This window comes from Coprinopsis cinerea, assembly GCF_000182895.1.
Source record: "Coprinopsis cinerea okayama7#130 chromosome 10 map unlocalized cont3.10, whole genome shotgun sequence".
NCBI classification, from domain to species: domain Eukaryota; kingdom Fungi; phylum Basidiomycota; class Agaricomycetes; order Agaricales; family Psathyrellaceae; genus Coprinopsis; species Coprinopsis cinerea.
Genome location: NW_003307535.1, coordinates 346,274 through 374,001, shown reverse-complemented (window position 1 = coordinate 374,001; position 27,728 = coordinate 346,274). Strand labels below are relative to the sequence as shown.

At 51.3% G+C, this 27,728-nt stretch overlaps 14 protein-coding genes across 14 annotated transcripts; 7 read left to right on the top strand and 7 right to left on the bottom strand.

Moving 5' to 3' along the window:
- The first annotated feature begins 251 nt into the window (after positions 1-251).
- On the top strand, positions 252-2,547 carry CC1G_01582 (cytochrome P450). Its single transcript, XM_001833853.2, has 12 exons — positions 252-376; positions 442-549; positions 625-762; positions 827-995; positions 1,055-1,138; positions 1,189-1,285; positions 1,343-1,472; positions 1,525-1,638; positions 1,693-1,867; positions 1,928-2,034; positions 2,089-2,231; positions 2,307-2,547. Exons 1-12 carry the CDS (start codon positions 293-295, stop codon positions 2,479-2,481), a joined length of 1,524 nt encoding a protein of 507 aa, XP_001833905.2. The 5' UTR covers positions 252-292; the 3' UTR covers positions 2,482-2,547.
- A 794-nt stretch (positions 2,548-3,341) lies between these two features.
- Positions 3,342-4,791, top strand: CC1G_01581 (metalloprotease; the record flags this gene model as incomplete). Its single annotated transcript, XM_001833852.1, has 4 exons — positions 3,342-3,805; positions 3,862-4,000; positions 4,051-4,216; positions 4,277-4,791. 4 exons carry the CDS (start codon positions 3,342-3,344, stop codon positions 4,789-4,791), a joined length of 1,284 nt encoding a protein of 427 aa, XP_001833904.1.
- Positions 4,792-5,140: 349 nt separating this feature from the next.
- On the bottom strand, positions 5,141-5,494 carry CC1G_01580 (hypothetical protein; the record flags this gene model as incomplete). Its single annotated transcript, XM_001833851.2, has 1 exon — positions 5,141-5,494. The coding sequence occupies one exon, from the start codon at positions 5,492-5,494 to the stop codon at positions 5,141-5,143; it is 354 nt and encodes a 117-aa protein (XP_001833903.2).
- A 643-nt stretch (positions 5,495-6,137) lies between these two features.
- CC1G_01579 (STE/STE-Unique protein kinase) lies at positions 6,138-7,358 on the top strand (the record flags this gene model as incomplete). The annotated part of the gene is made up of 5 exons (XM_001833850.2): positions 6,138-6,569; positions 6,630-6,797; positions 6,870-7,019; positions 7,083-7,156; positions 7,223-7,358. The coding sequence occupies 5 exons, from the start codon at positions 6,138-6,140 to the stop codon at positions 7,356-7,358; spliced, it is 960 nt and encodes a 319-aa protein (XP_001833902.2).
- A 96-nt stretch (positions 7,359-7,454) lies between these two features.
- CC1G_01578 (glycosyl hydrolase family 62 protein) lies at positions 7,455-8,592 on the bottom strand (the record flags this gene model as incomplete). Its single annotated transcript, XM_001833849.2, has 3 exons — positions 7,455-8,441; positions 8,474-8,497; positions 8,533-8,592. The coding sequence occupies 3 exons, from the start codon at positions 8,590-8,592 to the stop codon at positions 7,455-7,457; spliced, it is 1,071 nt and encodes a 356-aa protein (XP_001833901.2).
- Positions 8,593-9,212: 620 nt separating this feature from the next.
- CC1G_01577 (glycosyl hydrolase family 62 protein) lies at positions 9,213-10,577 on the bottom strand (the record flags this gene model as incomplete). Its single annotated transcript, XM_001833848.1, has 4 exons — positions 9,213-10,255; positions 10,316-10,362; positions 10,416-10,426; positions 10,485-10,577. 4 exons carry the CDS (start codon positions 10,575-10,577, stop codon positions 9,213-9,215), a joined length of 1,194 nt encoding a protein of 397 aa, XP_001833900.1.
- Positions 10,578-10,962: 385 nt separating this feature from the next.
- Positions 10,963-11,265, bottom strand: CC1G_15260 (hypothetical protein; the record flags this gene model as incomplete). The annotated part of the gene is made up of 3 exons (XM_002910306.1): positions 10,963-10,968; positions 11,029-11,064; positions 11,158-11,265. 3 exons carry the CDS (start codon positions 11,263-11,265, stop codon positions 10,963-10,965), a joined length of 150 nt encoding a protein of 49 aa, XP_002910352.1.
- A 308-nt stretch (positions 11,266-11,573) lies between these two features.
- Positions 11,574-12,897, bottom strand: CC1G_15259 (hypothetical protein; the record flags this gene model as incomplete). Its single annotated transcript, XM_002910305.1, has 3 exons — positions 11,574-12,559; positions 12,619-12,665; positions 12,722-12,897. 3 exons carry the CDS (start codon positions 12,895-12,897, stop codon positions 11,574-11,576), a joined length of 1,209 nt encoding a protein of 402 aa, XP_002910351.1.
- Positions 12,898-13,421: 524 nt separating this feature from the next.
- On the bottom strand, positions 13,422-16,107 carry CC1G_15258 (hypothetical protein; the record flags this gene model as incomplete). Its single annotated transcript, XM_002910304.1, has 18 exons — positions 15,766-16,107; positions 15,630-15,711; positions 15,394-15,569; positions 15,318-15,327; positions 15,236-15,253; positions 15,066-15,184; positions 14,943-14,989; positions 14,859-14,892; positions 14,792-14,813; positions 14,693-14,742; positions 14,437-14,479; positions 14,281-14,381; positions 14,168-14,227; positions 14,079-14,106; positions 13,961-14,018; positions 13,882-13,906; positions 13,517-13,827; positions 13,422-13,459 (listed from the first exon to the last, which is right to left on the bottom strand). The coding sequence occupies exons 1-18, from the start codon at positions 15,828-15,830 to the stop codon at positions 13,422-13,424; spliced, it is 1,287 nt and encodes a 428-aa protein (XP_002910350.1). The 5' UTR covers positions 15,831-16,107.
- A 1,392-nt stretch (positions 16,108-17,499) lies between these two features.
- Positions 17,500-18,601, top strand: CC1G_01575 (hypothetical protein; the record flags this gene model as incomplete). The annotated part of the gene is made up of 4 exons (XM_001833846.2): positions 17,500-17,634; positions 17,681-18,049; positions 18,107-18,304; positions 18,363-18,601. 4 exons carry the CDS (start codon positions 17,500-17,502, stop codon positions 18,507-18,509), a joined length of 849 nt encoding a protein of 282 aa, XP_001833898.2. The 3' UTR covers positions 18,510-18,601.
- A 373-nt stretch (positions 18,602-18,974) lies between these two features.
- Positions 18,975-21,522, top strand: CC1G_01574 (hypothetical protein; the record flags this gene model as incomplete). Its single annotated transcript, XM_001833845.2, has 13 exons — positions 18,975-19,009; positions 19,075-19,645; positions 19,706-19,906; positions 19,971-19,979; positions 20,032-20,112; positions 20,162-20,302; positions 20,353-20,474; positions 20,531-20,624; positions 20,674-20,856; positions 20,906-21,016; positions 21,063-21,251; positions 21,311-21,427; positions 21,481-21,522. Exons 1-13 carry the CDS (start codon positions 18,987-18,989, stop codon positions 21,520-21,522), a joined length of 1,884 nt encoding a protein of 627 aa, XP_001833897.2. The 5' UTR covers positions 18,975-18,986.
- Positions 21,523-21,989: 467 nt separating this feature from the next.
- On the bottom strand, positions 21,990-23,812 carry CC1G_01573 (hypothetical protein; the record flags this gene model as incomplete). The annotated part of the gene is made up of 5 exons (XM_001833844.1): positions 21,990-22,640; positions 22,703-22,971; positions 23,026-23,057; positions 23,113-23,535; positions 23,592-23,812. The coding sequence occupies 5 exons, from the start codon at positions 23,810-23,812 to the stop codon at positions 21,990-21,992; spliced, it is 1,596 nt and encodes a 531-aa protein (XP_001833896.1).
- Positions 23,813-25,395: 1,583 nt separating this feature from the next.
- On the top strand, positions 25,396-25,584 carry CC1G_15257 (hypothetical protein; the record flags this gene model as incomplete). Its single annotated transcript, XM_002910303.1, has 1 exon — positions 25,396-25,584. The coding sequence occupies one exon, from the start codon at positions 25,396-25,398 to the stop codon at positions 25,582-25,584; it is 189 nt and encodes a 62-aa protein (XP_002910349.1).
- A 262-nt stretch (positions 25,585-25,846) lies between these two features.
- CC1G_01572 (hypothetical protein) lies at positions 25,847-27,728 on the top strand (the record flags this gene model as incomplete). The annotated part of the gene is made up of 2 exons (XM_001833843.2): positions 25,847-26,064; positions 26,126-27,728. The coding sequence occupies 2 exons, from the start codon at positions 25,847-25,849 to the stop codon at positions 27,726-27,728; spliced, it is 1,821 nt and encodes a 606-aa protein (XP_001833895.2).

The following is a 27,728-nucleotide window of genomic DNA, read 5'->3' as shown; positions in this document are numbered from 1 at the left end:
ACCGACCTCGGATCAACTTCGAAGGCGAGGTTCTCGTTATGCAGTTCGTACGAACAAGCTAAACTTGCCCGGCCGCCAGGGCTCCAAATCTGCTTCTCTGCGTACACATGTCCTGCTTCGAATATCCCACACTGCACTGCGATTCACTATTGCTGTCATTAGGATTGGCCAATTCATGGATCGGCTTCCGATAAATGATCCTGGGGTATATATATAAATCGCGGCCTTGGGGTAAGTACTGCTAGGCGAAGGTTTCCCCCACCAACCAACCAACCTGTGTCTGGGAGAGACGATGGGCTATCTTACTTATCTTGGTGTGGGTGCGGTGGCTTGGATAGTGTATCAATGGATTCTGTTTACGATTACGGCGCGAAAGGTGAGTTGTTTGTTGATGGTCAGCTTTACGAAGTCTAGGGGGTCGACGTCTGAACGGTTGAATAGCTTCGCCATATTCCGACGCTGGGTCCAGATGGATTCATTTCGTCGTACATTGCAGCTTGGAAGTTTGTGCGTAATGGACGACAATTAATTCAGGAAGGATATGAGAAGGTATGTGCATTATACGTTTCTTTAATTCAGGTTGCGGATATGATACTCACTCACAAGCTCTGCGATGCTACCTAGTATCCCGGGAGAGTCTTCAAAGTTCCCAACCTCCTCGCATCGGGACGCTGGATGATTGTGGCGAACGGTACTCAGCTCGTGGAGGACTTTAGGAAGGCGACCGAGGATCAGCTCTCTTTCATTGACGCTGCGGGTGATGTAAGTGTTCTCCTGGGTTCCTGTACGTCTTTGATACTAACTCACATTCGTGTATGTGTATCAGCTTCTTCAAGGAAAGTATATCATGGGAAAGTACTCGCATACCAGCCATGAAGCGCCATACCATATCGACGTTGTGCGAGGGCCTTTGACGCGGGGATTCCCTTCGAGATTTGGGGATTTGAAGGAGGAAATCGCGGAATCGTTCAAGGATATTATGCCGGCGACGAACGGTACGTAATCTCATGTTCAAGTTGCGCGTTTTCGAAAGATGGCTGATTGTGGTCAACAGAGTGGACCCCTTACCAAGTTCACAAGACATTGATTCCCATCGTGTGTCGAACGACGAATAGGCTTTTCGTTGGACTGCCACTTTGTGAGTTCCAAGCGAATTTCACCTTTATCTCATACTAAACAATTACTCAGGTCGGAATCCTGACTACCGTCGCATCCAAGAGAATATGACGATTCATATCTTTGCTACAGCGAACTTCTTGAACTTGTTCCCGGAAATCGTCAGGCCGTAAGTGCCCACTCCTGGTAGACTTCCAGCCCCCTTTTATTTAATTTGCCCTCACAGAATCCTCGGGAAGCTTCTCTCCAAATTCCCAGCCGAGCTCAAGAAGGTGGAACGATACATTGCCCCCTTGGTTCAAGACAGGGTGGAGATGGATGAGAAGCATGGGACGAACAAATGGGAAGGACGCCCTGTACGTTTTCTTGGCCATCATTCCAAATTCGATACTGACCAAGGTCGTGAAGAACGACTTGATTTCTTGGTTGCTGGATACCGCCCCCGAAGGATACAAGACTCTTGACGAATTCGCGTCGCGAGTTATTTCAATCAACATTGCCGCTATCCACACCACATCGATCGTAAGTCACGCTGCGCGAATCTCCACGTTCTCATCTAATCTTTTTTTTTTCTAGACCCTCAGCAACATCCTATTCGAACTCGCGGCGCGCCAAGAGTACTTTGAACCTCTCCGAGAAGAGATCGAGACCACTATTGAGGAATTCGGATGGACGAAGGAGTCGATGGGCAAGATGAGGAGACTTGACAGCTTCATGAAGGAAACGAGTCGGGTGACTGGACTCTCTGCAAGTGCGTTCAAGGCTCAGTTCTTCGAGTCTATATTTCAGTGTACTGAACAACCCCCTCCAGTCTCAATGTCGAGGAAGACGAGGACCGAATACAAACTGTCTGATGGGACGGTCCTACCTCGTGGAGTTCGAATTGCCATAGCCTCTGCTCCCACCCACTTCGATCCAGTACGTCCTCCAACTCCGCCTTGAACACTCAGAATGGTCGTAACCTTTATCAAGGCTATCTACGAGGATGCCAACACGTTCAAAGGATTCCGATTCGCAGAGATGCGTGAAGGCGAAGGAAACCTTGAGCATCTCAAGCACCAAATGGTCTCTCTGGAACCAAACTTCCTGTTCTTCGGCTACGGTCGCCCTGCCTGGTATGTCTTCGAGTTAAATAAATGTTATGCTCTCGGGATATCTTACTAAAGCATTAATTGCGCGTGCGTTGGTAGCCCTGGCCGCTTCTTCGCTGTTAACGAGATCAAGGCCATGCTCGCGTACATTCTTTTGAATTACGACTTCAAGCTTCCGGGAGACAGTACTGAACCTCCTGCCCCTCATTGGTTTGGTCAGTCGAGGAGCCCGAACCGGACTGCTGAGATTTTGTTTAGGAAGCGTCAGCGGTAGAATAGTAAACCTGCGAAATGGTGTTGAAGATGAAAGAAACTTGTCGCAGAAATGAATGAAAAAGCTATCGAGATATCCCGTCTGGAGATATCCTTCGACACCCAATCCGCACCTGTACTTTACACCAGCACTCGCTGGCGAGTGGTTGGTCAGTTAGGAGTAAACTTCCCAAATGAAGACCAAGTCCCCCTAACTCTGACTCATTTCGCATTACTCCAGTGAGCCCCTTTTGATGGCCGGCATGTTCCTTCTGGCTTTGATTCGCGGCTTGTCCAAGGCTTGTCTTCCACTTTGACCATGGCGTTAGAGAATCCCTAAGGCCTGGTGCTATGTGGGCTCGAGGAGAAGTTGATGTCCACATGCTAGTGGGTATCGTGGTATTTTAGCAACCACCGCTGACTGATTGAACCCGATCTAAACAACCCACATTGCCCGACGGTCTTTCAGGGAATTGTGAGTGTGTGCCTGCCCCATACCTTGGAACGCCGATTGACTTGTTTTATAGCTGATAGGTGGAATCGAGGTGTATTTCCCTCTTTACCAGTGTAACGGAAATGAATCTGGAGGCCCCCTTGACGACGGGAGCAAAGTTATGGCATATTCATTCGCTAGTGGAGCGGGATCAAGGTTTGGAAGGCAGCCGTGCCTACGTCGGGGTCTTCTTCGGTTACGTGTCAAGCCATCGGCTGGTCCATATAAGCTGGAGATGGGACGATGTGCACGCTAAATCAACCTTCTTCCCTTTACCTGCCCCACCGACGAGGCTCATCAGAGCCGTCCTTTCCTTTAAACCGTTCAAACTCGCTCCTTTCAGGCCTCACCGCTATCTTTTATGAACGTGGACTTTTAGATTCTTCACGATGCTTTACAGGAAATATCTCGTATTCGCCATTACTCTTTTTGCATCAACAGCACCTTTGGGAGATGCACGGGCTATTGACATCACTCGTCCGCTGGCAAGAGGATGTGGTTCAATCCTCAGTGCGGCCAAACAAGCGCTGTTCGAACAAGATTTCCGCTCCCACCGAATCGTCTCGTCATCGCGTACGGGTCCTATCACCATCCAAACCTATTTCCATGTCATTTCCAAGGACGACACGGAAGCTGGAGGAAACATCAGCGACGAGGCCATCGACAGGCAGATGCGCACCCTCAATACTGCGTACAGGTCAAGTGAAATCACCTTCAACTTGACCAAGATCACCAGGACCAGCAACGAACGTTGGTTCAGACAAGTTGGACCCAGCAACGCTGAGATAGAGGCGGAGATGAAGGACACGTTGCGAGAGGGAGGCGCAGACGCTCTCAACGTCTACACTGTCGGGTACGTTGCTCGATTCATGCCTTTCATGCCAGCATTATGACTAAAGCCAATGATAGTTTCGAAGTTGGCGACATTGGCTTGCTTGGCTATGCAACCTTCCCTCATGAATACAAAGCCTTCCCCAACGATGATGGTGTTGTCGTTCTTCATAGCACTCTGCCCGGTGGTACCACCCAGAATTACAACCTCGGCCATGTAAGGGATGGCCTTCCGCTGGGACGTAATGTTTATTGACCGCTTTATAGACTCTGACTCACGAGGTCGGCCACTGGGTTGGCTTGTATCACACCTTCCAAGGAGGTTGCACTGGACCCGGAGATGAAGTAGACGACACCCCTGCTCAGTCAAGCCCTTCCACCGGATGCCCCGTTGGACGTGACTCTTGCCCAGGTGGTGGCTTGGATCCCATCGGTATGTCTTGGCCGTCGTCCAGTTCACCCCACGCTGAATAGCTGACGTACATTCTACCAGACAACTTCATGGACTATTCCTTCGATAGCTGCATGGCCCGCTTCACCCCCGGTCAAGTCACGCGTATGCGCGATCAGCTCACCACTTATCGCCTTCCACGGGACAACTCGCCCAAGGTTCCCACCAAGCCCACATTCCCCTCCATCCCCCTTCCTCCGATCCTTCAACCACCGACCTCTGGTACCAGCGAGTCCGCCATTGCCGCACCTGTCCAATCCGAGCCGGCTCCCGCTCCCTCTGCTCAACCCGAGCCAATCGCCGCACCTGAACCAGTTCAACCCGAGCCAGTTCCCGCTCCCGAGGCTAGTATCCAGCCCGAGCCAATCCCCGTCCCCGAGTCTGTTCAACCCGAGCCAGCTCCCACCTCCGCACCTGTCTCGCCCACCGACCTGAGCGACTCGAAATTGGATGACTGCCCTGCCCCTAGCCCTTCCACCGTCACTGTGACGAACTTTGTCACGGTCACGGTTCCCGCTACTCCCCCTTCTGCCACTCCCGAGCCGAGCTTGGTCTAATTCTCCGCTTGACACGATGATTCTTACGCTTTTCTCTTGGACACTTTCGGGCTCTCTTGGACACTTCAATACTCAACACGTACTTAGCTTTGAAATCGATGTTTAATCGCGTTTTGAACGGCCCTCTGTCATATTTGAAATCTAATTTTCGGGATACAGGTGGTGGGTGGGCTGATGGTATGTAAAAATAAATGGTAACAATCGGCTTTCAAGAATGTTTCCTCGTGGAGGTACTGGAAATTTTTCAGATGCATCATGCTCTTATCAGCTTCACTGCACCATTTAGAAGATTAACTACGAGGAACCCACCTCCAAATGATCAGCACCATGGATGGAAGATCTTTGCCATCTACCGCTTCCCAGGCAAACTGCGGACGAAGCCGCCAAATCCATGGCTGGCGCTCAGCTGCCCGAATGCATTCTCCCAGTTCTTCGCTTGTGGTGAAGGAGTTCCAGGGTGCTGGACTCTCGATGATTCCTTGTTCACAGACGGGGATAATGACTTCTTTGAAGGGACGACAGGCATCCTGGAGAGTCCGTATTGGGAAACTAGTTGACCGAATGCGGCTTCGTAATTCTTGGCACTGGCAGGTTGATTCGTGACGGACTCGGATGGGTTGAGTGGTGCCTGCGATGAGATGCTATTTGCATAGGTGGATGATCTGCCAGTGGATGATCTGGATGAGAGGAGGTTGAACTTCATTGACAAGGGAGGGCTGGAGGCTGGGCTAGTGGATGTAGATGTGGATGTGCGTCAGGCGGGGCTAATGCTAGCTGGGTAGGCGCGTTTTGAACGTTTGAACTTTGGGTAAGCCTTCCAAGCATCACGCAGGTTTTATATGAGACTTCGCGTCTATCCCTTGCGCAGCCTTGATGATTCCTGTATGACTCGGCATGTTCTTGTGATAGTTCAATAGATTTGTTTGCTGTTAATTCCCGTTCCTGACGGGAGTCGTGCTACTGCCCCCCAGGCTCGGTGTTCTTTGAATATCACAGAAACACCGGGATGACTCGCGCTTCTACTCGGTCAGGGGTGTCAGCGCGGTCCTATGAAACGTGCAGGTTTTGATAAATGGAGAGGGTTCTAAGACGAAGGATCAATACATATTGCTACGTCTTTCGTTCCACTTTGTCGGAGACTGCGGGACCGCCCATCGAAGTTCTAGTGTTTCTGATTGGCGCCGGTCTCGCTGTGCTATCACTCGGTAGGACAGCATGTTCAGGTGTTCAGAGTAATCTCTCCTTGCGTGCACGCGTATTTTTGGCTTTGATTGCAGCCGGCGGGCACAGCCCTGTATTCACTAAACCTTACAGCTTTCCCGGGTACGCTTCTCGCTTCCCTCGCCATGACCCACCTCGATCCCCCCATAACATCGTCGACGAGGAGCGCCCAGATTAATCCGCCGCCCCTGGCCATTCAAACCACAGAATGGTCCGACGACAGGTTCGAGGAAGTAGAGATAATCGCCAGTAGAAACCGCCGTGTCGAAAAGGTCAGGGATAAAGAGACTGGAGCTATCGTCGTTCGAAAGAGCTTGTCGTACGAGCCAGGGAACGCCGCTTCAGGTCCTGGAGACGTGATTGACGAGCTGAAGAGATTCACACACCTTCGCCACACCAATATTATTATCATCCATGGGTGGTATCTGTCGCGATGGGGACTCCCGAGAGTCTTGATGGAGTACTGCGAAGGAGGATCGCTGGAGTCCATTAACGAACGGATCATAGAGAAGAACGTCACTGTGGAAGAGCGGATTGCAGGCCAAGTAGCTGAAGGGGTGAGCACGCCATGACTTGTCTGTTCGACGGCCAGATGTCCTCACACCTCGTTCTCGAAGATCCTGCAAGGCCTTTCATATCTATTTTCACAAGATTTAATTCATAACAGCCTAGAGCCAGCAAACATCCTTTTCAGTAAAGGAGGCCTGGTTAAGCTTTCAGGGCATCCCTGGGCTGAAATAGTCCACCAGGGGGCGCACACAAGCCGTAGACTCTACTACATGAGCGTTGAGTATCTCTTACGTCTCCTTGCTCCACGCCAGGGAGATAACCTGACGATTTTGCCATTCCCCATTCAGCCAGAGCAAATCCAAGGTCTGGCAACGTCGAGGGGTCCATCCGATATTTGGTCTGCGGGGGTTGTCCTTCTCGAATTTGTACAGAAGGAGTTCCCTTGGGGGAGCGACCTCTCCCCGGTAGAGATCATGATGAACATTGTTCATGGTGAAGTAAGTGCTCTTCCTCCAGCCTCGTTCCGCTTCATTAAACTTCATTCCTGAACCCCATGGTAGCCCCCGACTCTTGCAGATAAAACTACAGATGACGCTGTCTGGAGCAATGACTTGAAGGACTTTCTCAAGCAGATGTAAGGCACAAAGTTCGCTTCTTGCCGTCACAGTCTAAAGACTCACTCACGTTCCCTAAACCAAAGGCTCGTGAATGCACCGTCTGGCAGAAAGACTGCCATGGAACTGTTAGAGCACTCATGGATCAAGAGTGTTATCGCTCAGGAGAATGAGATGGAGGCGTGGCTGGCACGATTGTGGGACTGGCCTCAGGCTTCGTGAATATTGGGGACAAACATCATAAATTGCATTCAATACACGACAGTTTTAACAAGTCCATTGTACGGCCGTTCAAACCAACGAAACATTTTGGTGAACCTAGCACGCAGAGTTGGTCTGAGTGAGCAGGGCGAGACGCCATGGGAGGCCGTTATACTCTCCATCAGCATCGGGGGCAAGACCCTGGTAGATGAACTGCAAGTTGCAGGGGTCGATAGTGAGGGTCTGGTCGATGCCGCTACGGACCAACTCTCCGTGGCTGATATCTTGGGTCCAGGGCTCTGCGCCTTCCGGGAATTCGACGTTGAGAGCTCGGGCGAATGGGTTATCCTCCTCGGCAGCGAGGGCTTCCCAAGGACCAGCGATGTCGGTCGAGGTCCAGGAGCGGAACCATCGGCGACCGTCAGTGCCAATGGCCTCGATCAACAACAGGTACTTGTCGGAGCGGTCGATCTTGTAGATGCAGGCGGCTTCGAAGAGGCGGAACCTGTCGGGGTCTTGCATGGCAATGACGGGGTCGTTGAAGCCGTAGGGGAAGTCGGAGATGGAGGTTTCGGAGCGGTAGAGCTGGCCGTTGTCGTCGGAGGAGAAGAGGTGGCAGAGGGTGTCGTCGCAGACAACCCACATATCCACCCAGTAGTAGGGCCCAATGTGGTCCTTGATGATCTGTGGCATCTCAGAATAGAAGGTTTCGGGCGCAGTCCAGCCGGAGGGGTCGCTGATGTCGGGGTTGGTGGAATAGGCGGCGTTGTCGTTCTGGTAGACGAGGTACCACAACTTCTGAGGTTCGAAGTAGAAGACCTGGGGTGCTGCCCGGTAGCCCGGACCCAGAGGAGCCTGGTCGAGGTAGTAAAACTCGGCAGAGCTTGCCTCAGACCAGTCGGTGAAGTTGAGGTAGACAAGGTTGTACCCCTCGAGTTTGGCCGTGCTGGCAAAGACGTGGTATACACCTTCGTGATATACGATGGTGGGGTCCTTGATTGCAGCAATCTGGCGCTCATCGTCCTTGGGGACGATCAATTCGTTTGTCGAGCGCCATGTGAAGGTGCTGGGCAAAGGATTGTCCGCTGTGGAATGGTCAGACGTCTGTAGATACTAGCGAGGAGTTTTCGACGTACTTCGACGGACGGCGGCTGCCATCGCTGAAACAGCGGACAGAGCGCCGACGAGCACTGACAGGATCTTCATGCTGGAATGCCTCTTCGCGGTCGGAAACCTCTAGGAGGATGCAGGACATCGTTGGTGGAGACTGTTCGACCTTTTGTACTCGCTCGTCGATGAATTCTCGGACATTTGGAGACCGCGGCTGGCTTCTTGCCATTGTCAAGTCTCATCGAGCATGGATCGACAGAGTCGACTGGGCCACCCAAGAAACCAATGTTCTCTTTCGACCGTGCCCATCGGCACGACTTACGCGATCCTCGCACTTTCACCTAGGTCCATTGGGTGTGAAAGCTGTTTGGCGAGAAGTCGAGGGCTTCTTTTTACATCATGGAATAAACCGAGAGTTTCGAAGCTACAAAGCTGAAAAGAAGAGGACATGGTTGCAGTTGCGAACCGTTGCGACGTGGGGTTTGGTGGCGCAAATCCACGAAGAGTCTCTTAGCCTCGTGGGAAGGATCCCGAGCAACGCTGCCGACTCATCGGACCATTGATGGGATTGATCGCGGTCCGTTGACACCGCATGGGCGCTAAATCGACGGAAATCGTTCAAGCGCCCTCAACCCCAGTCGATTTTCGGCTACACAGCGCACAGAGCTTCAGCATAGAAATTTGAGGAGGAAAAGACGACTTCAAATTCGACGACTACATAAGGTGGAAAGTACATGTTCAATGAGTCCGTAGTATTTACGACGTTTAACAAGCAGAGTTGGTTTGAGTAAGAAGACCGAGCTTCCAGGGAAGGCTGTTGTAATCGCCGCCAGAGTTGGGGTCAAGACCCTGGTAGAGGTAGCGAAGATTGCATGGGCTGATTGGGAGGGTCTGGTCGTTTCCACTGCGGATCAGCTCACCGTGGCTGATGTCTCTGGTCCACGCATTACCGGTGAACGCCACGTTGTTTGCCCTCGCGAAGGGGTTCGACTCTTGGTCAGCAAGTGCACGCCAAGGGCCTGCAATGCTGGTCGAAGTCCAAGACCTGAACCACCTCCTGCCGTCGCTGCCGATGGCTTCATGGAGGAGGAGGTATTCATTGCTACCGTCGATGCGATATACGTTGGCGGCCTCGAAGAGTCGATTCTTATTGGAGTCCTGCATGGCGATGACGGGCTCGTTGAAGCCGTTAGGGAAGTTGGAGAGGGAAGTTTGGGAGCGATACAGATGACCGTTGTCGTCCGACGAGAACAAGTGGCACAACGAAGAGTCGCAAATGACCCACATGTCGACCCAGTGTCCATTGCCGATGTTGTTGCGAATAATAGCGGGCATGCCACTGTAGAACGTGCGGGGTGCAGTCCATCCGGCCGGGTTGTTGATGTCGGGATTGGTAGAGTAGGCGGCATTGCCGTTTTGGTACACAAGATACCAGAGGCGCTGGGGAGCGAAGTAGAACACCTGGGGTGCGGCGCGGTACCCGGTCCCAAGTGGAGCTTGGTCAAGGTAGTAGAATGATGCGGAACCGGCTTGGGCCCAATCAGTGAAGCTGATGTAGACGAGGTTGTAGCCCTCAGTCTTCGCCGTGCTGGCAAAAACGTGCCAGCGACCATCGTGGTAGACCACGGATGGATCCTTGATCCCCTGAATCCTCCTAGAGTCGGACTTGGGTCCAATCAAGGGTCCGCTGGAGCTCCACCTGAAGCTGGATGGGAGCTTCCCGCTTGGGGCGGGAGCAGGGGCAGGCTGAGTGGTGGTAGGAGCAGGAGCAGGGGCGTTGGACCCGGGAATGCATTGGGAGTACCACTCTAGAAAATTTTAAATCGATCAGCTTCCTGACGCGTATTCAGTCAGTCAAGAAAGTGTACCATTCACGACAGTGCAGACGGCGCCACTTGCACAGGTGGTGGGGCCACTGTAACAGGAGAGTCAGACAAAGAACCTAGACGAATTAGTGAGGTGTGGTACCTGAATCCTCTCTGCGAAAGGAAGTCGGGTTAGTAACGATTTCGAGCTTGCCAGGAAAGAGTCACCCACCCCACCGCACTGGGCCCAGTGGTCAGCGGTTTGAGCCTTCACAACAGTGACGGCCAGGAGACTGGCTGCGAGAAGAGCACGTAGAACGCCCATTGTTGAACGACGACTATGCGTTGTTTTTTCGAAACATCTTTCGTCGAACAGGACTCTTTTATAGTCCACGAACAGTGTCTACGGATTAATGCTCGGAATTTTCAGAAAGGCGGGCGGTGTGTGGATTGGACTCCGAGTAATCACGAGTACTGTTTCGAAGAAAGAGTCAGTAGAATCAGGCCCGGACGAAAGCATATGGTTTGGGAACTTAAAACTTAATCTGACCCCACGGCTTCCGGAACGGTAGGATTGACGCGAAGAAACTTGTTAAGAAGTCAGTTTGTGGCCGCGTTTGGACTCTCTTGAGCTGAAGCTACAGATGGTCGACACCCCCAAATTGCATCCGGAAAAGGCCCTGAGATAGGACGCGACGGCAACGGAAACATCACCACTGACGAAGGTACCAGCAGGAGCAACAGTTGTGGCTAATTTCTCTGCACTACCGACTTACGCGTCTTGCAGGATCGACAGCCGGCGCGTCTCCAAACTGCGATTTTACCATTTCCGCTCTATCCGACAATGGGTATTGAGCTTTGCGAAGCCAACTGATCCGGCTTCTTTCGCAAGAGCAGTCACTCACTGAGTATTCGAGCCAATTCGCCTGTGCTCCATTGGCTCCATCGCCGTACCGTGAGTTGTAGTCGGCGACTAGAAGGAGGAGAACGCGTATTGCTTCCAGGAGGATCATGGTAATTCTTCCGATGCTGTCATTCGGGTTTTCCTTGGCAGTTCTCTTCTTCCATAATATACGCTTTTGGGGTAACCGTTTCCGTTTCGTCGTCGTCGTACCATGTACTCTTACGCGATTTCGCTGGTCAGCTGAGTACACGGGCGCCTTGAACCACACTCTCGACGTCAGAACAAGGAGATATCTCGTTCAAAGGCCGGTGGTACTTCAACATGATGGGTGTTATAATTCACCGGCGCAGGAGACTACTCAGCATTCAATAGATTCAGATTATACATCGAGATATACATTTGGGGCAGCGGTTTCCTTCAGCAGGAGGAGTTCGTCTGAGTGAGGAGTGCAACCCGGTAAGGAAGGTTTCCATAGAGGGGAACGTTGGCCTCCGCCTCGGGGTCGAGTCCTTGGTAAGCAAACTGGAGCTTGCAAGGGTCGATAGAAATACTCTGATCATACCCACTGCGAATCAGTTCTCCATGGCTGATATCCTTCGTCCAAGCCTTGCCATCCTCAAAATCGACGTTGTTTGCTCGAGCGAAGGGGTTGGACTCGGTATCTGCGAGGGCCTCCCACGGCCCTGCAATATCGGACGACGTCCAGGAACGGTACCATCTGCGGTTATCACTGCCAATTGCCTCGACGAGCAGGAGATATTTATCCGAGCCGTCGATCCGGTAAACACAAGACCCCTCGAACAGGTCGAACCTGTTAGCCTCTTGCATCGCAATGACAGGCTCGTTAAAGCCGTCAGGGAAGTCGGCGATGGCGGTCTCGGAGCGGTAGAGCTGACCATTGTCGTCGGAGGAGAACAGATGGCATTTGGCAGCGTCGCAGATCACCCAAAAGTCCAACCAATACCCATCACCGATGTTGTCCCTGACGATCTGCGGGACTTCGTCGTAGAAGTGCTTCGTGGTGGACCATCCAGCGGGGTTGCTGATGTCGGGGTTGGTGGAGTAGCCGGCGTTGTTGTCCTGGTAGACCAAATACCAGAGCTTCTGAGGAGCGAAGTAGAGAATCTGGGGTGCCGCACGGTAGCCAGGCCCTATCCCTGACTGGTCGAGGTAGAAGAATTCGGCGTCGTTGGCTTCAGACCAGTCGGTGAAGTTGAAGTATAGCATGCTCCAGTTTCCGCTCTTCGCGCTGGTAGCAAAGACGTGCCAAGTACCCTCGTGGTAGACCACAGAGGGGTCCTTAATTCCTGCGACTTGGCGGGAGTCGTTCTTAGGACCGACCAAGGGGCCAGTAGAGACCCAGTTCAAAATGCTGGGAAGTGGAACACATTGGTGATAAGCCGCTGTTTCAAAGCCGTCATCCTTCAAGGAGCGAAGAGGGAGGAGTAAACGAAGCACCCACCATTAACAGTTACACAGTGACTGCCGTCAGCACACTGAGTAGGACCGCTGCAGAGTACCAACACATTAGTTCCCATTCTACTGCGACTTGACATTACGCATACCTGTGACCAGCCTTCCAGTCAAAAGAGATGTGAGCTTCCCTTGCTAGATGTAACAAGAAGGTACTACTCACACCACCGCATTGGCCCCAGAGGGCAACGGAGTCCTCCGAGTCAACGACTGTCGAAGTTGCAGCTGTCGCAACAGCAGCGAGAGTTAACGCGCGAGAGAGCTTCATGGAAATGCGACCGAAATTGGCGAATATTCTGGACAATAGCCAGAAGCACCCACCTTTATACGAGAGTCAAACGCTAGTAGGACATTCTCCGTATCCTCGGCCATTTGAGAATAGCAACCAAGCTTCTCTTCTCGGCGAAGTGATCCAATTTCGGGATCGACACAATTAAAATGATAAAAGTGGCGAGAAAAGCGAGGTCCCCTTCACCACCTGATTGTTTAGTAGAGTCAAGTTTGGGGCGCGTCGTCGAAAGCGAAGCCTCCAATGATTATCCGTACGGCGTTGAAGGTCCCCGAAATGCGTAGTCGGGGCCAAACTCGGCGGAGAAACGTCAGCGTCGCGAAGTTTAGGGTTGTTGTACGAAACAAAGAGAGGTCCAGGTCGTACGTAGCCTAGGAAGGGTCTCCAAATCTAGCCATCGAATCTTCAGTTTTGAGTAGCATTCTCCTCTTCATGACGTCGATTAGATTGTACAGTACCGACATAGTCTCATATTATGAGTAACAGTCTATGCAGGGGGTCCATCAGGCGGTATAGTGTCTTCCATTTCTTCCACTCCGACCTGATCACATCGACGGTCAGCATATGTAATAGACGCCCAAGAAGTAGAGAATCTCACTTGCTGTGGCGGTCAACGCTGCTCCACTCGTAACATACGTCTGCGGTGACCTCTCCACCAAGGTATCCTCGGCATCCAAGTTCTCGAACAGCCTCGTAAGGTGTCTCCCAGAGCTGGGCGTTGCAAAGGTATCGAGGGTATCGCCCCGCCGGGGTTGAGGGTCATGCGCGTGTCCATTCATATCGACTGGAGATTCGGTCCCTCCATGATGTGTGATGATCTTGTCGGGCTCTGCAAAGTAGAGCATACTTGCTCCGTTGAGATCTCGGGTTTGGTTGAGCTTGTCTCGTAACCGTGCTTGCGAATTGTACCTGTCCGATGGGGTTAGCTCGAGCAACGCAAGACAAACGAAAGCATCAGCTTACAAGGCGAGGACGGAGATTGCGTAGACTTTATGTTAGGTGTAAGAACCAGCGGGCAGTTGGGAATGTTATGAGTACTCACGCCGAGTCATTGAATATTCAATGCCGAGATATAGCAGCGAGTTAGGCCATGCAATATACTGCACAAGGCTCCGCCTTCAGGAAAAAAGCTAGCTTTCAATGATATAGTTTATACTTACCAATACCATGATCAAGAGGGCACCAAGACTAAGCATGGCGAGACCCCATCAGCAGGTTGGTTCTTCGTAGATGCTGGATCCCCACGTACCTCGTCAGTAGCCCTGTCCCAACGATGTACTGAATCAAGGTGACAATAATCTGACTACTCCTAGAACAAAGTTTCACTGTCATTCTGCCGCCAAGACGAGGAAACACACTTACCGTTTCGTCCCTGGACTGCTCTTGTGCAGCATCAAGCACATTGCAGCGGCGATTCCCATGTCGATGAATGCTGTGGCACCAAATCCGACATAAATGACATACTGTGCAGAAAAACAGTTAACCACGTTGCGACAGGCGCTGCTGGGAGAGACGCACTTCGAAACGGAGACTAAAGTTCTTGATATCGTCGATCTTCTGCCTACGCGAGCATCGAGATTAGCATGGCTGTCTCGGTAGACCGAAAGGCCGGCTTCCATCCATCTACAAAGCCAAGATGCGCGGGTAGACTCTACCACAGCGTGAGATGGACAGCATGCTGTTTATCTGTCACAGCTGGATGGAAGTCGGAGTTTTGGCGAGTATAGAAGAAGAGAAGACGATACACGGAGGAAGAGAAGCGCGGTTCACTCACAATTCGATCAAGAATACTGGATTCAATGCATTGGACCGGAGGAGAGGCAACTATAGTTAGAAAGGGCTATAAAGCGTCTCGTATATCTATAGCGCTCACAAATTCCGACCCCTGTTTCGATCTGTCAACGGGCGCTTATTTCGAAAACAACTGACGGTGAACTCACCGATGGCCATGAGGCTCAGACTTGCAACAATCGCCTATAGATCTTAGGTTTCGGTCGATTTTCCTGAAGGAGAGAAAGGCGCACCCGTAGCGCACGTCCAAACCGTTTTGACAACAGCTGGTTTCTTGAAACTGGCGAACCATGCGACATGGCGGAGTTAGATGCTTGCTTTGGTCCAAGACGGCGCCTGAAAACGATGAAGCTTACAAGTCCAGATCTTGTGTAGGTAGAGGCTGAAGAACGGTGTTAATAGAAGTGGAGAAGGGACCCACGAGGCGAACCCAATTCAAAATTACGCACGCTTGCACGAAGATTGTGAAGAACACCTGAGGGGATTCATTAATTCGAGTCCTCGAATACGATGAAAAGGAACGTACCTGAACAGAACCCATGCTCTAGAACCGCATTGATTCAATACATTCCTTCGCATCGGAGCCATGTACCGGGAATAGAACCGACCTTCAAACTCCTGCAGCGGAGGTACAGTTATCAGGACCGGAGTTGGCTATGCGAGGCCAGACTGAATTGGACGCACCCCACTACTTTCGACATTACCTCGGTGTCACCTAGTTGTACAAGCAGATAGGTGTACATCATATGCACTGCAAAGAGGAAATGAAGAGTGTCGAGGACTCTTGGAGAGTTTGCGACGGCGTCAGGATGGTATTTTCCGATTTGGGGGATGTAATGAACGCACAGGATCATGATAACCTATCCAGAATCAACCTCATTGGAGCACTTTCCGAGTTTCATACGGGGAGGTGGACGTACAATGTACAGCTGCCAAGCAGCTCCATATTTCGTTGTTGTCATGAAGTAATGATAGGCCTGCGTTATCGTGATACCGAACAGCCTGAAGTAGAGTAAGGGGGCCCAAGGCTAGGAACGACCAGGCGAAGGAACATACGCTGCTCCAATTGTGTATCCATAAAACGCGGCCCCCAAAGTCAGTCCTATCGGTTCTTGGTCCATATTTCCCTCCGAAATCGTCAACCGCTCGTTACTTTCGTTACTGGAGGCCACCGTTCGCCTTCGTCTCGTCAAATTAAGTCTTGAATAGTCGTAAGATAGTCGCGGGGGAATTGTGTGGCTTGGACTTGCAACGTGCTGCCGTAAGTTTGAATACTCGTTCTTGGCGAAGATAACGACCAGAACTGGACTTGGCTCCTCGGGGAAGACCTATCGTCTTCTAGGAGGGAGGGAACGCGAGAAGAGAGGTGTAAGTGGGGGTAGGAGGTGGATGGAGCGGGAAAAGGTCCACATTGAATTCTTCGAACTTCGTCGAGACCACGTTCAGGGTCCGAACCAGGAACCAGCAAACCTCATCAAATATGTTGACATGGTACTAAACCTACCCTGTTCCACGTTTTGTTAATAGAGTTCGCATGTCAATGACGAGACTGGTCGAATGTTCAAGGTCGTGCTAAGCATTGGAAACAATTGGCTGCGGATGGTCAGAGAAAGCTGACGAGAACACATGGGCGAACAAGACGAGCCTACTACTCAAGAGGCTCGCCAGACCTCGCGGCCGCCTGTTGATGGCATATTCCGGACTTCCCGATGCCAAGCATTGACATCATCAAGAAATTCGTTCGGCGGAATTATGCCAAATTTGGAGATTTAATAACGCCCTCAAACGCGAGAACAAAAAGAGAAAAACCATGGAGAAAGCGTACCGCATCGAATGATTTCACCAAGTCTCGTCAGAAGGATAAAGGCTATGCACCTCACCCCAGACAGTCATATGGTCTCTAAATCGTCGCTATCCACTTGAAGTTCGATATCTGCACACTTTCGATGGGAGATCGTGTGCCCCGCATTCCACATCGCAGCGTTCAGCACCCAGCCGACGCTTTTGAATTCAGTAAAAGATACAGGCATCGTTCTTACTTGACCTCCGGTCCCCGAATAAGAGGAATGAACATGCCTCGACCATACAGCTTTCATAACGGTGTGCTTCTCGAGAAATCAAACTCACAGCAAACACAGCTTAAAGGACGAGATCGGGCCTCAGATTGGGGCAATTCAAGTTCACTGGATGCGGTTTCGACGCGAAGTCAGTCACTTCGATCATCCGGTTACTTTCTCTCCATTAGAATGTTAATTATGGCAAATGTCTCGGAGAACTGACATATAAGGTGTGCACTTCTAGGATTCGCGTAGCAAGGATTCTTTGGATTCAGGCCAGGATGTGATTCAATAGGAACCGCATTCTGGGTTACCGGGTCAGAAGTGACGTCGACGCGCGTGGAGGATGAAGTATTTGCCCTCCACTCACAATCGCAGGTTGGTCGAAAAACCCACACTTGCAGGCAAGGAAAAAAGGCCTATGATGTGGTAATAACAAGATGCTACCAATCCTTTATCCTTTTGATTACCATGCACATAGCCTGACCTCTTGCGAAGGTGGTGTCGGTAATCCGGAATTCGTCTCAAGAACAGTGATCAAGGACATTTTGGCGACACCACTCCTTCTTTCTCTTTTAAGGTATACTGCTTCTCAATCTTCAAGTCTCATCTGTGAAGAAGCCCGACGTATGTAAATTTTGTAGACTGTACAAGATTGTAGAAGGTCGAGAACAAGCCGACTTTCAAATTCAGAAATGTTGGCCCCTAATTATCTTAGTGATCGCCATCAACGATGACGTGCTTGGATCAGTCAGCTATTTCAGGGGGAAAGCGAAGCGGCTTGCCTTCTACCCTCCCTGACAACACTATCCAGATCCTCAACAACATCATGGCGACAAACGTAGTTATTATTGGTGGACATGGAAAGGTAGGTTTGTCAGAACTTCCTCGGTCAACCACGACTAATTTTATAGGTTTCGCTACGCCTCGCGAGACTTCTCTCGAACGCAGGCAATAAGGTCACTTCGGTGATCAGAGACGCTTCTCAGAACAAGGCCATCGAGGAGGTCGGGGCTAAACCTCATGTTATATCCTTGGAGGATGCGCCTGTCTCTGATTTCTCCAAGCTGTTTGCGGAGACCAAAGCTGACGTGGTGTACTTCTCTGCTGGTGCTGGTGGCAAAGGTGGCGAGGAGAGGACTAAGAAAGTCGACTACGAGGGAGCAGTCAAGATCTTTGATGCCATTGAAGGGGTGAAATCGCAGGGAGGAGACCAGACCCCACGATTGATCCTCGTCTCTGCGGTGGACATCCGGAACCCTGATAAGATACCCGAGCACTACGTACGTCGTATCACCATACATAATTTCTCCTTGTCAGTTGACTCACGCATTGCGCAGAATGAGGATGATATTCGTCAATCGGAGAGGATTAGGAAAGTGATTCCGGCTTATATGCATTGGAAATACGAAGCAGACAAGAACCTCGTGCAACGGACTGCGTTCAAGTGGACAATTCTGCGACCTGGCGGGCTTACCGATAATCCAGGGACCGGAACTGCGTCGATCGGAAGAACTCACCTCGGGCAAGTCATATCGGTAAGCGCCTAATAATATCTCTACTACGCAGTGATAAAGTTCTCACCTGGGGACCTAGCGGGATGACGTCGCTCTAGCCTTGTTCCATCTGCTGAACCGAGAGGATGCCAGTGGTTTGGCTATTGATTTCGTGGGAGGCGACACCCCAATCAAGGATGGATTGGATACGTTCATCGCTAAAGGTGTTACCGACTGGCTGGGGTAAACACCACGTACGTGATAGCTACCAATGGCAATGTACTAGAATGGATTCAATAGCCAACCGCAGCCTTTCTGGTAAGGGGCGTTACTATGTTACGATTCGGGACTCTGAATGTGGAAACGTGAATTCCAGAAGCACGGATTACCCTGAACTGCTTCTATCATGGTCCATTTGTTTTCGAGTCAGACTGCATGACCCCGCGTGCCCTTGGCTTGGCCTTTGGATGATGAGATAATAGGGAGAGAGCAGGGAGTAACGGGATTTCAGCCGCCGTTGTTCTTGAGTCGGATGCCATCGAGAGTGTGACAGGGGCCCTGGATAGTTGCCTTAAAATTAAGCGCCCGTCCCAGCGTGACAGTGCCCACGTTTTGTCACACGACACGTGACAAGGCGCTTACGCGCCGTCACGGCGCGGTGGCATCATTAGTGTACGCCCACGAAAGCTTGAACTTGGACCACGACGACGACCACGAATCTGTCATGGAGGACGACGACCTCGCCAGGTACGCCTTTCTCCGATCAAGTCTTTCGACGCCACAGAGGTTCCAGATGCTAACGACCGTGCCAGAGCTATCGCCCTGAGTTTACAGGACCAGGGACCTCCGCCGAGAGAGGTGATTAACCTTGACAGCGACCCCGAGGATGATCAAGAGGCCGAGTTTCAACGGCAGCTTCAGCTCGCCCTTGAAGCTTCCAAGGCAGAGGAAAGGGCGAAGAAGAGGGGGAAATCAGCCGAGGTCCAAGAGGAGCCGAAGACCCAAGAAGCTGAACCTCCTCAGGTGGTTGCCTCTTCATCGTTCTTATCAGAGAGGGCCAAGCTCGAACGGGAACGGTTGGAGAGGGTAAGAAAGCTACAGGAACAAAGGGGCATTTCTACTTCCAGTAGCACACGCAGAAGCAGCCCAGATGATAGTAGCAGTGACGACGAGGATTCGAGGCCGCATAAACGGCCTAATCTTGGGTCTACCACAAGCTTTGGGCAGTCTAATTCGAAAGCTTCAAGCAGCTCCAGACCTGCTGCCTCTGGGGCTGAGGGCGAGCTTTTCTGGAACGGAGAGTTCCGCCAAACTGCTACCAGAGGTGTTGATCCTCGTGCAGATGGCAAACCCACCTTTCGCTTAACCCAAGTCCTAGGGGAGGTAAGCGTTCCTCTAAATGACGAAAGGATCATCAAGTGGCTTTACTCACTAATCCATTAGAAGAAGGATCTGACATTCGCAATCATATCCTCCTTTGCCTTGGATCTCCCATGGATATACGAGTTTTTCGACCGCTCAGTGCCTGTTATTGTCGTCGCTCAGCCAGACGCTACTGGACAGGCGAGTATGAAGAACGTGCTTCCCAACTGGATTAAGACTACGCCACCTCTGCGCGGCGGATATGGCTGCCAACATATGAAGGTAGGTCTTTCGGAGTCGAGATTCTCCACTTCAATAAGCTCACCTATCCCCGCTCTGGCTCTAGTTTATGCTCGTATGTCCTTCTTTCCTGAGCGGCGCATTTGAGCTTGATTTTTCCCCATCAGCTTTTCCACAAAACGGGTCGCCTTCGCGTGGTCGTCTCGACAGCGAACTTGATCTCGTATGATTGGCGCGAGATGGAAAACGTAAGCCCATTGACTCCTCACAACCGAGTCGTTAGTTGATCCCCTCTAGACTGTCTGGCTCCAGGACGTCCCTCTGCGCTCTTCGTCTTCAACGGCGCCTGTGCGGGCGACGGATGACTTTCCTGGCACCCTCCTATACATGTTGGCGGCACTTAACGTCGTCCCTGCCCTGAAGATCATGATCAACGAAGTAGGTTGCTATGTGCTTATCTCGTACCTACCCCACTCAGTGTCGAATAGCACCCCAACCTGCCCATTAAGACCATCGAAGAGTTGCGAGAACGATGGGACTGGAGCAAGGTCAAAGCCCACCTGGTCCCGTCTATCGCTGGAAAACACGAAGGCTGGCCCAGCGTGATAAAGTGGGTATTGTTCTTTGAATGATCAACAGCACCTGATTTCCCGTTTACTTACTCAGAACCGGTCATCCTCGGTTAATGGCGGTTGTCCGTAAGATGGCCATGAGAACCGGGACAGGGTCCCAAGCCAAGAAGCTGACCCTCGAATGCCAGGTAAAGTTGGTCTTAAAACAGCAAGTAGTCTAATCCTGAGGTATTTCAGGGGTCTAGTCTGGGCAACTACACTACCCAATGGTTGAACGAGTTTTATTATTCCGCTCGGGGGGAATCCGCCGAGGATTGGCTGGATAGGTCAAAGAAACAGCGCGAGAAGCAGCCTTATCCGCCCGTCAAAATCATCTTTCCAACCAAGAAAACCGTTCAAGAGTCCACCTTTGGCGAGCAGGTCAGTAGTAATATGCCTACTTCTAGACAGAGGCTAATGGACATCGCAGGGTGGCGGCACTATTTTCTGTAGAAGAAGGCAATGGGACGGGAAAAACTTTCCCCGGGAACTCTTCCATGATTCGAAGAGTAAAGCAGGACGTTCGCTGATGCATTCAAAGGTGGGACTCCTTTGTGGAACCAGAGCGGATGCTAATGTCTTTACAGATGATCATAGGGACACTCCGTGACAGCACACACGCTTCGACGAGCCAAGACGGTAGCGAAACCGAGGACTCTGACGACGAAATCCAGATAATCCAACCTGCCGTGGGATGGGCCTACATTGGATCTCACAACTTCACCCCATCTGCGTGGGGAACCCTCTCGGGCTCTTCGTTCAATCCAACGCTCAATGTATGTACTCCATAATCCCTAGACGTGTTTCAGCTTCAGCTGACTTTTCCATTCCCCAGATCACCAACTACGAAGTGGGAGTTGTCTTCCCGTTAAAAGATGATGCCGAAGTCGAGAAGGTGGCATGTTTCCAAAGGCCACCGAAGAAATACGTCGCAGGCAAAGATGAACCCTGGGTAAGCGAGTCGAGATTCATCTGTGCCATAACAAGCTGATTAATATGTTACAGATTCAAGAAGAGTCTGTTCATCATCAAACGCAACTTGTTTGATTTCGCAGCTGAGAAATCTGAAGTCATACGCCTTTGCCCTTGACACGCCGAGCTGTGCCTTTACATACCACCGCTGCATTCCCGCGTTCCTGTGTTTCGAATCTTGCTGTTAGACCGCAGATGAGCGGCTAATTAGGCTTTGTGACCTTGCCGTTAATTCTCATGTGCTTAAGTATCGCGTCAGGCCGGTATTTTCGCCTACTTGGACGTAATGCGATCGAGATTGTATCAGGAATCTGCCAGCAGTCTAATTTTATACGAAAAATGCTACAGGAACGCGTACGTATGGCTACAAGTGATGATGCAGTTGTCCAATGCTACATAGAATAACTTAATGATCAAGAATGCTATTAAATGGTGGTTGTGGGTGTTGTGAGGTACGATTACCAGTGAGTGAAGGAAAAAATTATAGTAAGCAAGTAAACTACTTGAATATGAATAAGTTATTGGATCGAGGTTGTAGGAGTTCATCTTGTGCGGTTGAAAATGCGGTCGATTTCGGCAACGAACGCTTCTTCGACAGCCTTCCGTCGGATGTTTCCTTTGGTAGCCGTCCTGGGGAGAGTTTTGGGGGGAACGACGACGATCATATCAGGGCAGGTGATGCGTTCATGAAGGTATCGTCGACTGTGGAAGTGCCGAGTCTTGCGGATAATCTCCTTCTTGAGCTTATCATGGGGCATGTCGACGGCCGGTTCGATGAACATGACAGGGGAGGGTCGACCAGAGCCAACCACAACACACTCTGCGATAAGGGAGCCGCACATTGCACGTGCGTTGTCCTCGATGGCCTTGGTGTCGCAGCGAAGGCTGGTTTCCGACTTGATCCAATCGTCGTCGCGACCACGGGAGACATACCAGCCAGGGGAAACCTCCTGGAAAAGGTCGCCAGTATGGAGGTGGCCATCACTACCCAGAAGCGAGGAGTGAGGGCAATCGGGCGAGTCGGAGAGGATGACGAGTTCGAAGAGTGCCGCATTGGTTTGATGGACGGCATCGTTGTTGGAGATGGGGACAAAGCGGTATGAGGTACCAGGTAGCGGGCGCAAGAGGGCGTCGTTCTTCTCATGACCTCCGGAGAGGAGCATACCCCCTACTTCGGTGCTGCCGAACAAGTTCTGTGGAAAGGAAGTCAAAATTAGTGCCATGGAGAGGACGGGGCTAGAACAACTCGACTGACCCTCAATTTGATCCCGTTCTTGTAAGCCCATTGCTCTTCATCTCGAGACAGAGCAAGACCGCTATAGAGCACATCGTCAAGGCTAACCAGCAGGGAGAGCAGTTTAGCATCCTGACGTGAGTTCCTGAGGTGCATTGCTAGCCAAGAACCGAAGGCGTTCAGGCGATTGAGTCCGCATCGGGTGATCATGTCGATCAATTCCTCGGAGGAGTAGTCCAGTCGTGTGGGCTGAATAACGCAGGCTCCATGCTGAAGGGTTCCAAGGAACACTGGGATGATCGTCAGTAAGCTGGACGCGGCAATCAAAAGCTCAGGATACGCACTGAATGTCTGGGCAATGTGGCTCATGCTTCCACTGTAAGACATAGTTCAGCTAAACCTAATCAAGGAAATGAAAAGGTGGTACGTACATGAAGACAGTGACATCCTGACGGTCGGCATTCCGAGGTCTTGAAATGTAATTTGATTTCTCCACGACGCTATTGAACCACCGATAGCTGCATGGAACCAATTTGGGACTTCCAGAAGTTGAACCGCTGGTATGGAAGATGAAGGCCGTGTCTTCTTCGTTTTGTACCGGTGCAATCTCGTCCAATTCTTCATCAACCTGTTCGATGTCGGAGCTGGTAAGGGAGCAGTGTATCGGGAGAGGGCAGCTTTCCAGAACAGATGCGAAGCAAGCATCATGGATGAGAGCCTTGGCGTCGGCCTTCCGTAGTAGTTCATAGACGACGTCGGGGTTGGGTAGCCTTAGGCTGAAAAGCTGGGGAATGTATCCTGCCCTCGAGATGCCGTAAATATGTAGACAGTCGATATAGGTGATGCCGCTCAGCCTGAAACAATGATGGTTAGGAACAGTTGGGTCAGGCTATGTCGGTATAGTACGCACCATAGACCAACGACAGATCGCTTGGGGACCCCGTCGGTGCGGAGAATGCGCGTCCAGTAGCGCGCATAGGCTTCAACGTCAAGGCGGAATTGTTCGTAGGTGACTGGCTTCCAGGCGAGGACGCTTCCAGTCGATGGACACACTTGGGGAAGCCTGAAGAGAGTCGCAGAAGAATACCGTGACGTGCTCTCTTGGAAGACGTCGAGATGAGACCTGACCATGATGGAATGGGGAGATTGGTTAGAGGAGAAGATTGGGTAGATGTTGACCAAATACACTTACTGTTATATAGAGCGACCCAAAACTCAAAAGATGCATATCTCTCCCGAGTCAGATTCGGAAGTGGTAGATCTTGCGCTGTCTGGATTTGACAATTCTGGCGTTGGTGGATAGCCTCTGTCCAGTAAACGCCTATCGGCAAACAAGGTCATGGCTTACGCGCCCGTGGATCATTAATGGGATGCGGACGCATTCTGACTCGATCGGAGATTCGAGCAGGAATAGCAAGTCTTCGAGCTGCATCTGAGTCATGGGCTTCCTAATTGCGGGCTAGTATCAGTAAGACGGAGACCATCACATCTCTCTTGTTACAACTACCTACATCTCCGCTGGATTGATTTCTTGTTTGTTCTTCGGCACTGGAAATGGGCAAGCCAGTCTTTCCAAGGAGATAAGTCACTGCTGTTACGATTGAACCGGGGATGCCCACCTTGAAACCATGCTCTGTTCTGGACGCGAGAACAGCCACGGAAAGATGCTGATGACCTCTAGCGCTTGTGTGCGGTCCACAGCCTCCCAGAGGTCGTTATCACTGAATGACCTGAATTGGTGGTGGTAGAAACCAAAATGGACAGCGCGCCGATATGTTGGGAGTTTGGGTAATCCCCACGTGATTGATGAAATGTTTTTCCCGCCATCAGCTCCTTCTCATTCCTTGTCTCTCGCAATTCCTTCAACAGCTTTTGAGGGTTCAGCGACGCTCTGTACGAGTCATTTCGGCAAAACACAGTCGGTGCTGTAAAAGAGCCCCGTAGAAAGTCCACCTAGCGCATGCAAATACGCAGAAACAGAAATGAAATGGATTTCCAGGATACGGCTCTCACCGGCACCTGGATTGGGCCGATCAAATCCTAGGATTCCGGTCACTATGTATGAACGCGCTTTCTCCTGAAATGGCTTCAGCATAATGCTGTAGTCCATTCGCCGACTTTCAGCCTACAAGCACAATCTACTGTCTGAACAGACCATATGTGTCGCTTCTGCTCGTGCTCTCGCCCAAGCAGCTGCGTGGTGTGAAGTGGAAAAGCGATATATATTTCGATGACATCATGTCCTGTAGTAGAGCTTTCCGCGTCGGTCTGCACTACATATGTATCTCCATTCAATTCCAATACCTAGCTCCTGGTTGAATTGAGGATAGTCGACGCTGTTTCATGTAGCTGATGATAGCCCTCGAGTTTTGATGCCCTGGAGCAAAAAGATAGGCGGAATCTACCCGATCTTCGTTCATCACGCGTATGGTCTTGGTCATTGCAAACGGCACCGGAAAGAGTCGTCTGAGTTATCGACGTAACTTAACCCCACTTCCAACATCCTTTTTAACTAGAAAATTGACTTGATGTAATCTAAACCGTGGGTATGCTCTCAAGGATTCCTCGTAGTCGGTTTGGATCTACTATGTAAGGGCTGAGGTTGTTCTCCGATGGGCACACATACAGTTGGTAGCTATGATGAATCTTCAAAGCGCTTCTCATTGACTGGAAACGAGTCGCAATGCGTCGTGATTGTCGATGCCGCCGTCACCATGGGCGCTTTATGGGCGCCGGCGCTAAACTGCTGTGCACCATGTTTGGCCCCGCTTGGCCTGGGAAAGCCTGGGAGTAACACGCTTCCCTGGAGGGCGCCGACATCGCCGAGCGTGACGGTTGCATTGCGACTACAGTGTTTGAAATTTCTGTTCAACATCAAACTGCAAGGAGAAGCGTCAAACTAATGTGGAAACGCTGCGCTTGATTCTCACTGCGGGTTTCTTCCCCGCAGCACTTTGTCTCAACGTACCAAAATCGTAAATCCTCCTGATCTACTTCACCGACAAATTCCCCACATCATTCGACTCCACGCTGCCAGGACGGATTGAAATGTAACATAGGAGATTTCAAGCTGCATTCCTGTCCCAGCCCCTCACCGCTAGCCGACCGCGATTCATTCAGCGCCTCGTCTCCTCAACAACCTCAAGCCAGTGCCGATGCTGGGCTATGGAGCACATCCACGGGTTCGAATCTTTTCATGATGAACCCGGCTACGGAAATAGCGATGGAGTCGTTGGTCAGGGCGTTGTCGCAACTCAATCACTGGATCTTGATATCAACGCTGAGCCACAACCAGGGCCAATCATGCCCACCCTTACAGTTACGGTCGTGTCTTACCCCAATGGCGACTTGTCAACCATGGCACATGGCGCACAATCCCCTTCGTGAGCATCTCTTTCATTCCCTCTGCCGATCACGTCTAATTTCCTCCTTCGAAATAAACAGTGCCATGTCTAGCTTCGCTGGCACCATTAGCTTCAGCGACCCAGGCTCTTCTGTCTCTGCGCCTACATCCGAGTCCGCATCTTCCTCGGAAAGCCCTTCGTCGATACTAGAGAGTTTACCATCGATCTTTTCGGCGCCTACGTCCGGCGTTCTTGGGGTGCCCACTCCTGCAACATCCCAATCAGAAGCTGCGTTGGCGACAGAGAAGGCCCCTTTGTATATTGCCATCGTTTTGGGATGCATTGTCGGTACTGCGATAGCATCTGCCATGGTGGCTTGCATCATCCGTTTGCGGCAATCGAAACGACGAAATGCGCCCCAACCTCCCTGGTCTCGAGAAGGTGATCCGGAGGCCGATTTACGCGCACGGATAGGCACACCGAAACACAATGATCTCCCCCATCACCTTATGCCGTCGACACATCTTTGGAACCTGGAAAGTGATCGTGATGTCTCTAAGTCGAAGCATCCTAGCGAACATGTTCACTCACACGACGCTCACGATACTCACGACATTCACTACTGGCCTCGGGGCTTTCACGACTCAACCTTTCCCGACGGAACCGGACTTCGCAGTTATAACCACCCAATTAGTCCTTATTCGCCTGCGCATAAGCCAGCTATTCGATACCTTCCATCTCACCTTGTTGACGAAACACTGGCGGGTCAAAACTTTGGAACTGATCGGTTGGATGGAAGTTTTCAGGTTTCTGGGGGGAGTTCTCGAGGAACGCCCAGAAGCGGCGTGGTCGCCCCGCGATATCGAAACCTAGAGGCTAACGGCGACGTTATGGATACGCCATGGAGCCCCAGCAATACTCCTCCTCGGTCCCTAGCGAAGCGGTTGAGACGGGTGGATGAGCCCTCCAATGGAAGGCAGGAACTCGAAACTGTCGACAACAAGGCACCAAACCTTACCTTACAGGAAAGGGATGATCAAGAGGGCTGGACCAGGACACTGTCGACAAACTTGGTTAACGCGTTTAACGCGGTGGCTGCCAATATTCCTGCTTTTGGTACAGTGGAGTCTACCGCGAAATCCGACGCTCTAGCGGCGAAACCCTTGGCACATTCATCGAGCCGGAAGTCCGTGGGCGTTCTCTCATCTCGATCTGGTGGACACATTGAACGGGACGATAGTCAGGCTACCGAGGTCTCGGAGCTCTCATGGACACTCGAAGAGACTGGGAATGGAGCAGGCGTTGTACGTCTACATAGGTCTTCAACTAGCCGGAAACCCGGCAGTTCTGTCGGCAACTCCATAAATGACCTCCAGATTCCTGCTGTCTCCAACTTCTCTGCATCCTCCCCAAACGGAAACTCACTTGGGAGTGAACCCACGAACCCATTCCCTAATCACCACCTTTCCATCGCCAGTTCTATCTATTCCGATTCTACCGCAACCTACATAAAGTCAGCCAACCTTGGAAAAACGGGATTGAATGTTCGTCCCGGTTTGTCTCCTACTCGAAGAGCTTCTTCTTGGACGTCCTCAGCCTCATCATGGGACTCTTTCTCGTCATCTAGGGATAGTAATCAAGTAGCCGAGGCGTTACGGACAAGAAGAACTTATTCTCAAGATTTGACTACACCACCTCGTTAG

Coding starts and splice junctions, on each gene's coding strand:
- CC1G_01582 (XM_001833853.2), top strand. CDS start 293: ATGGGCTATCTTACTTATCTTGGTGTGGGTGCGGTGGCTTGGATAGTG. Junction 550..624: donor TTCAGGAAGGATATGAGAAG/GTATGTGCATTA, acceptor GATGCTACCTAG/TATCCCGGGAGAGTCTTCAA. Junction 2,035..2,088: donor CTCCCACCCACTTCGATCCA/GTACGTCCTCCA, acceptor ACCTTTATCAAG/GCTATCTACGAGGATGCCAA.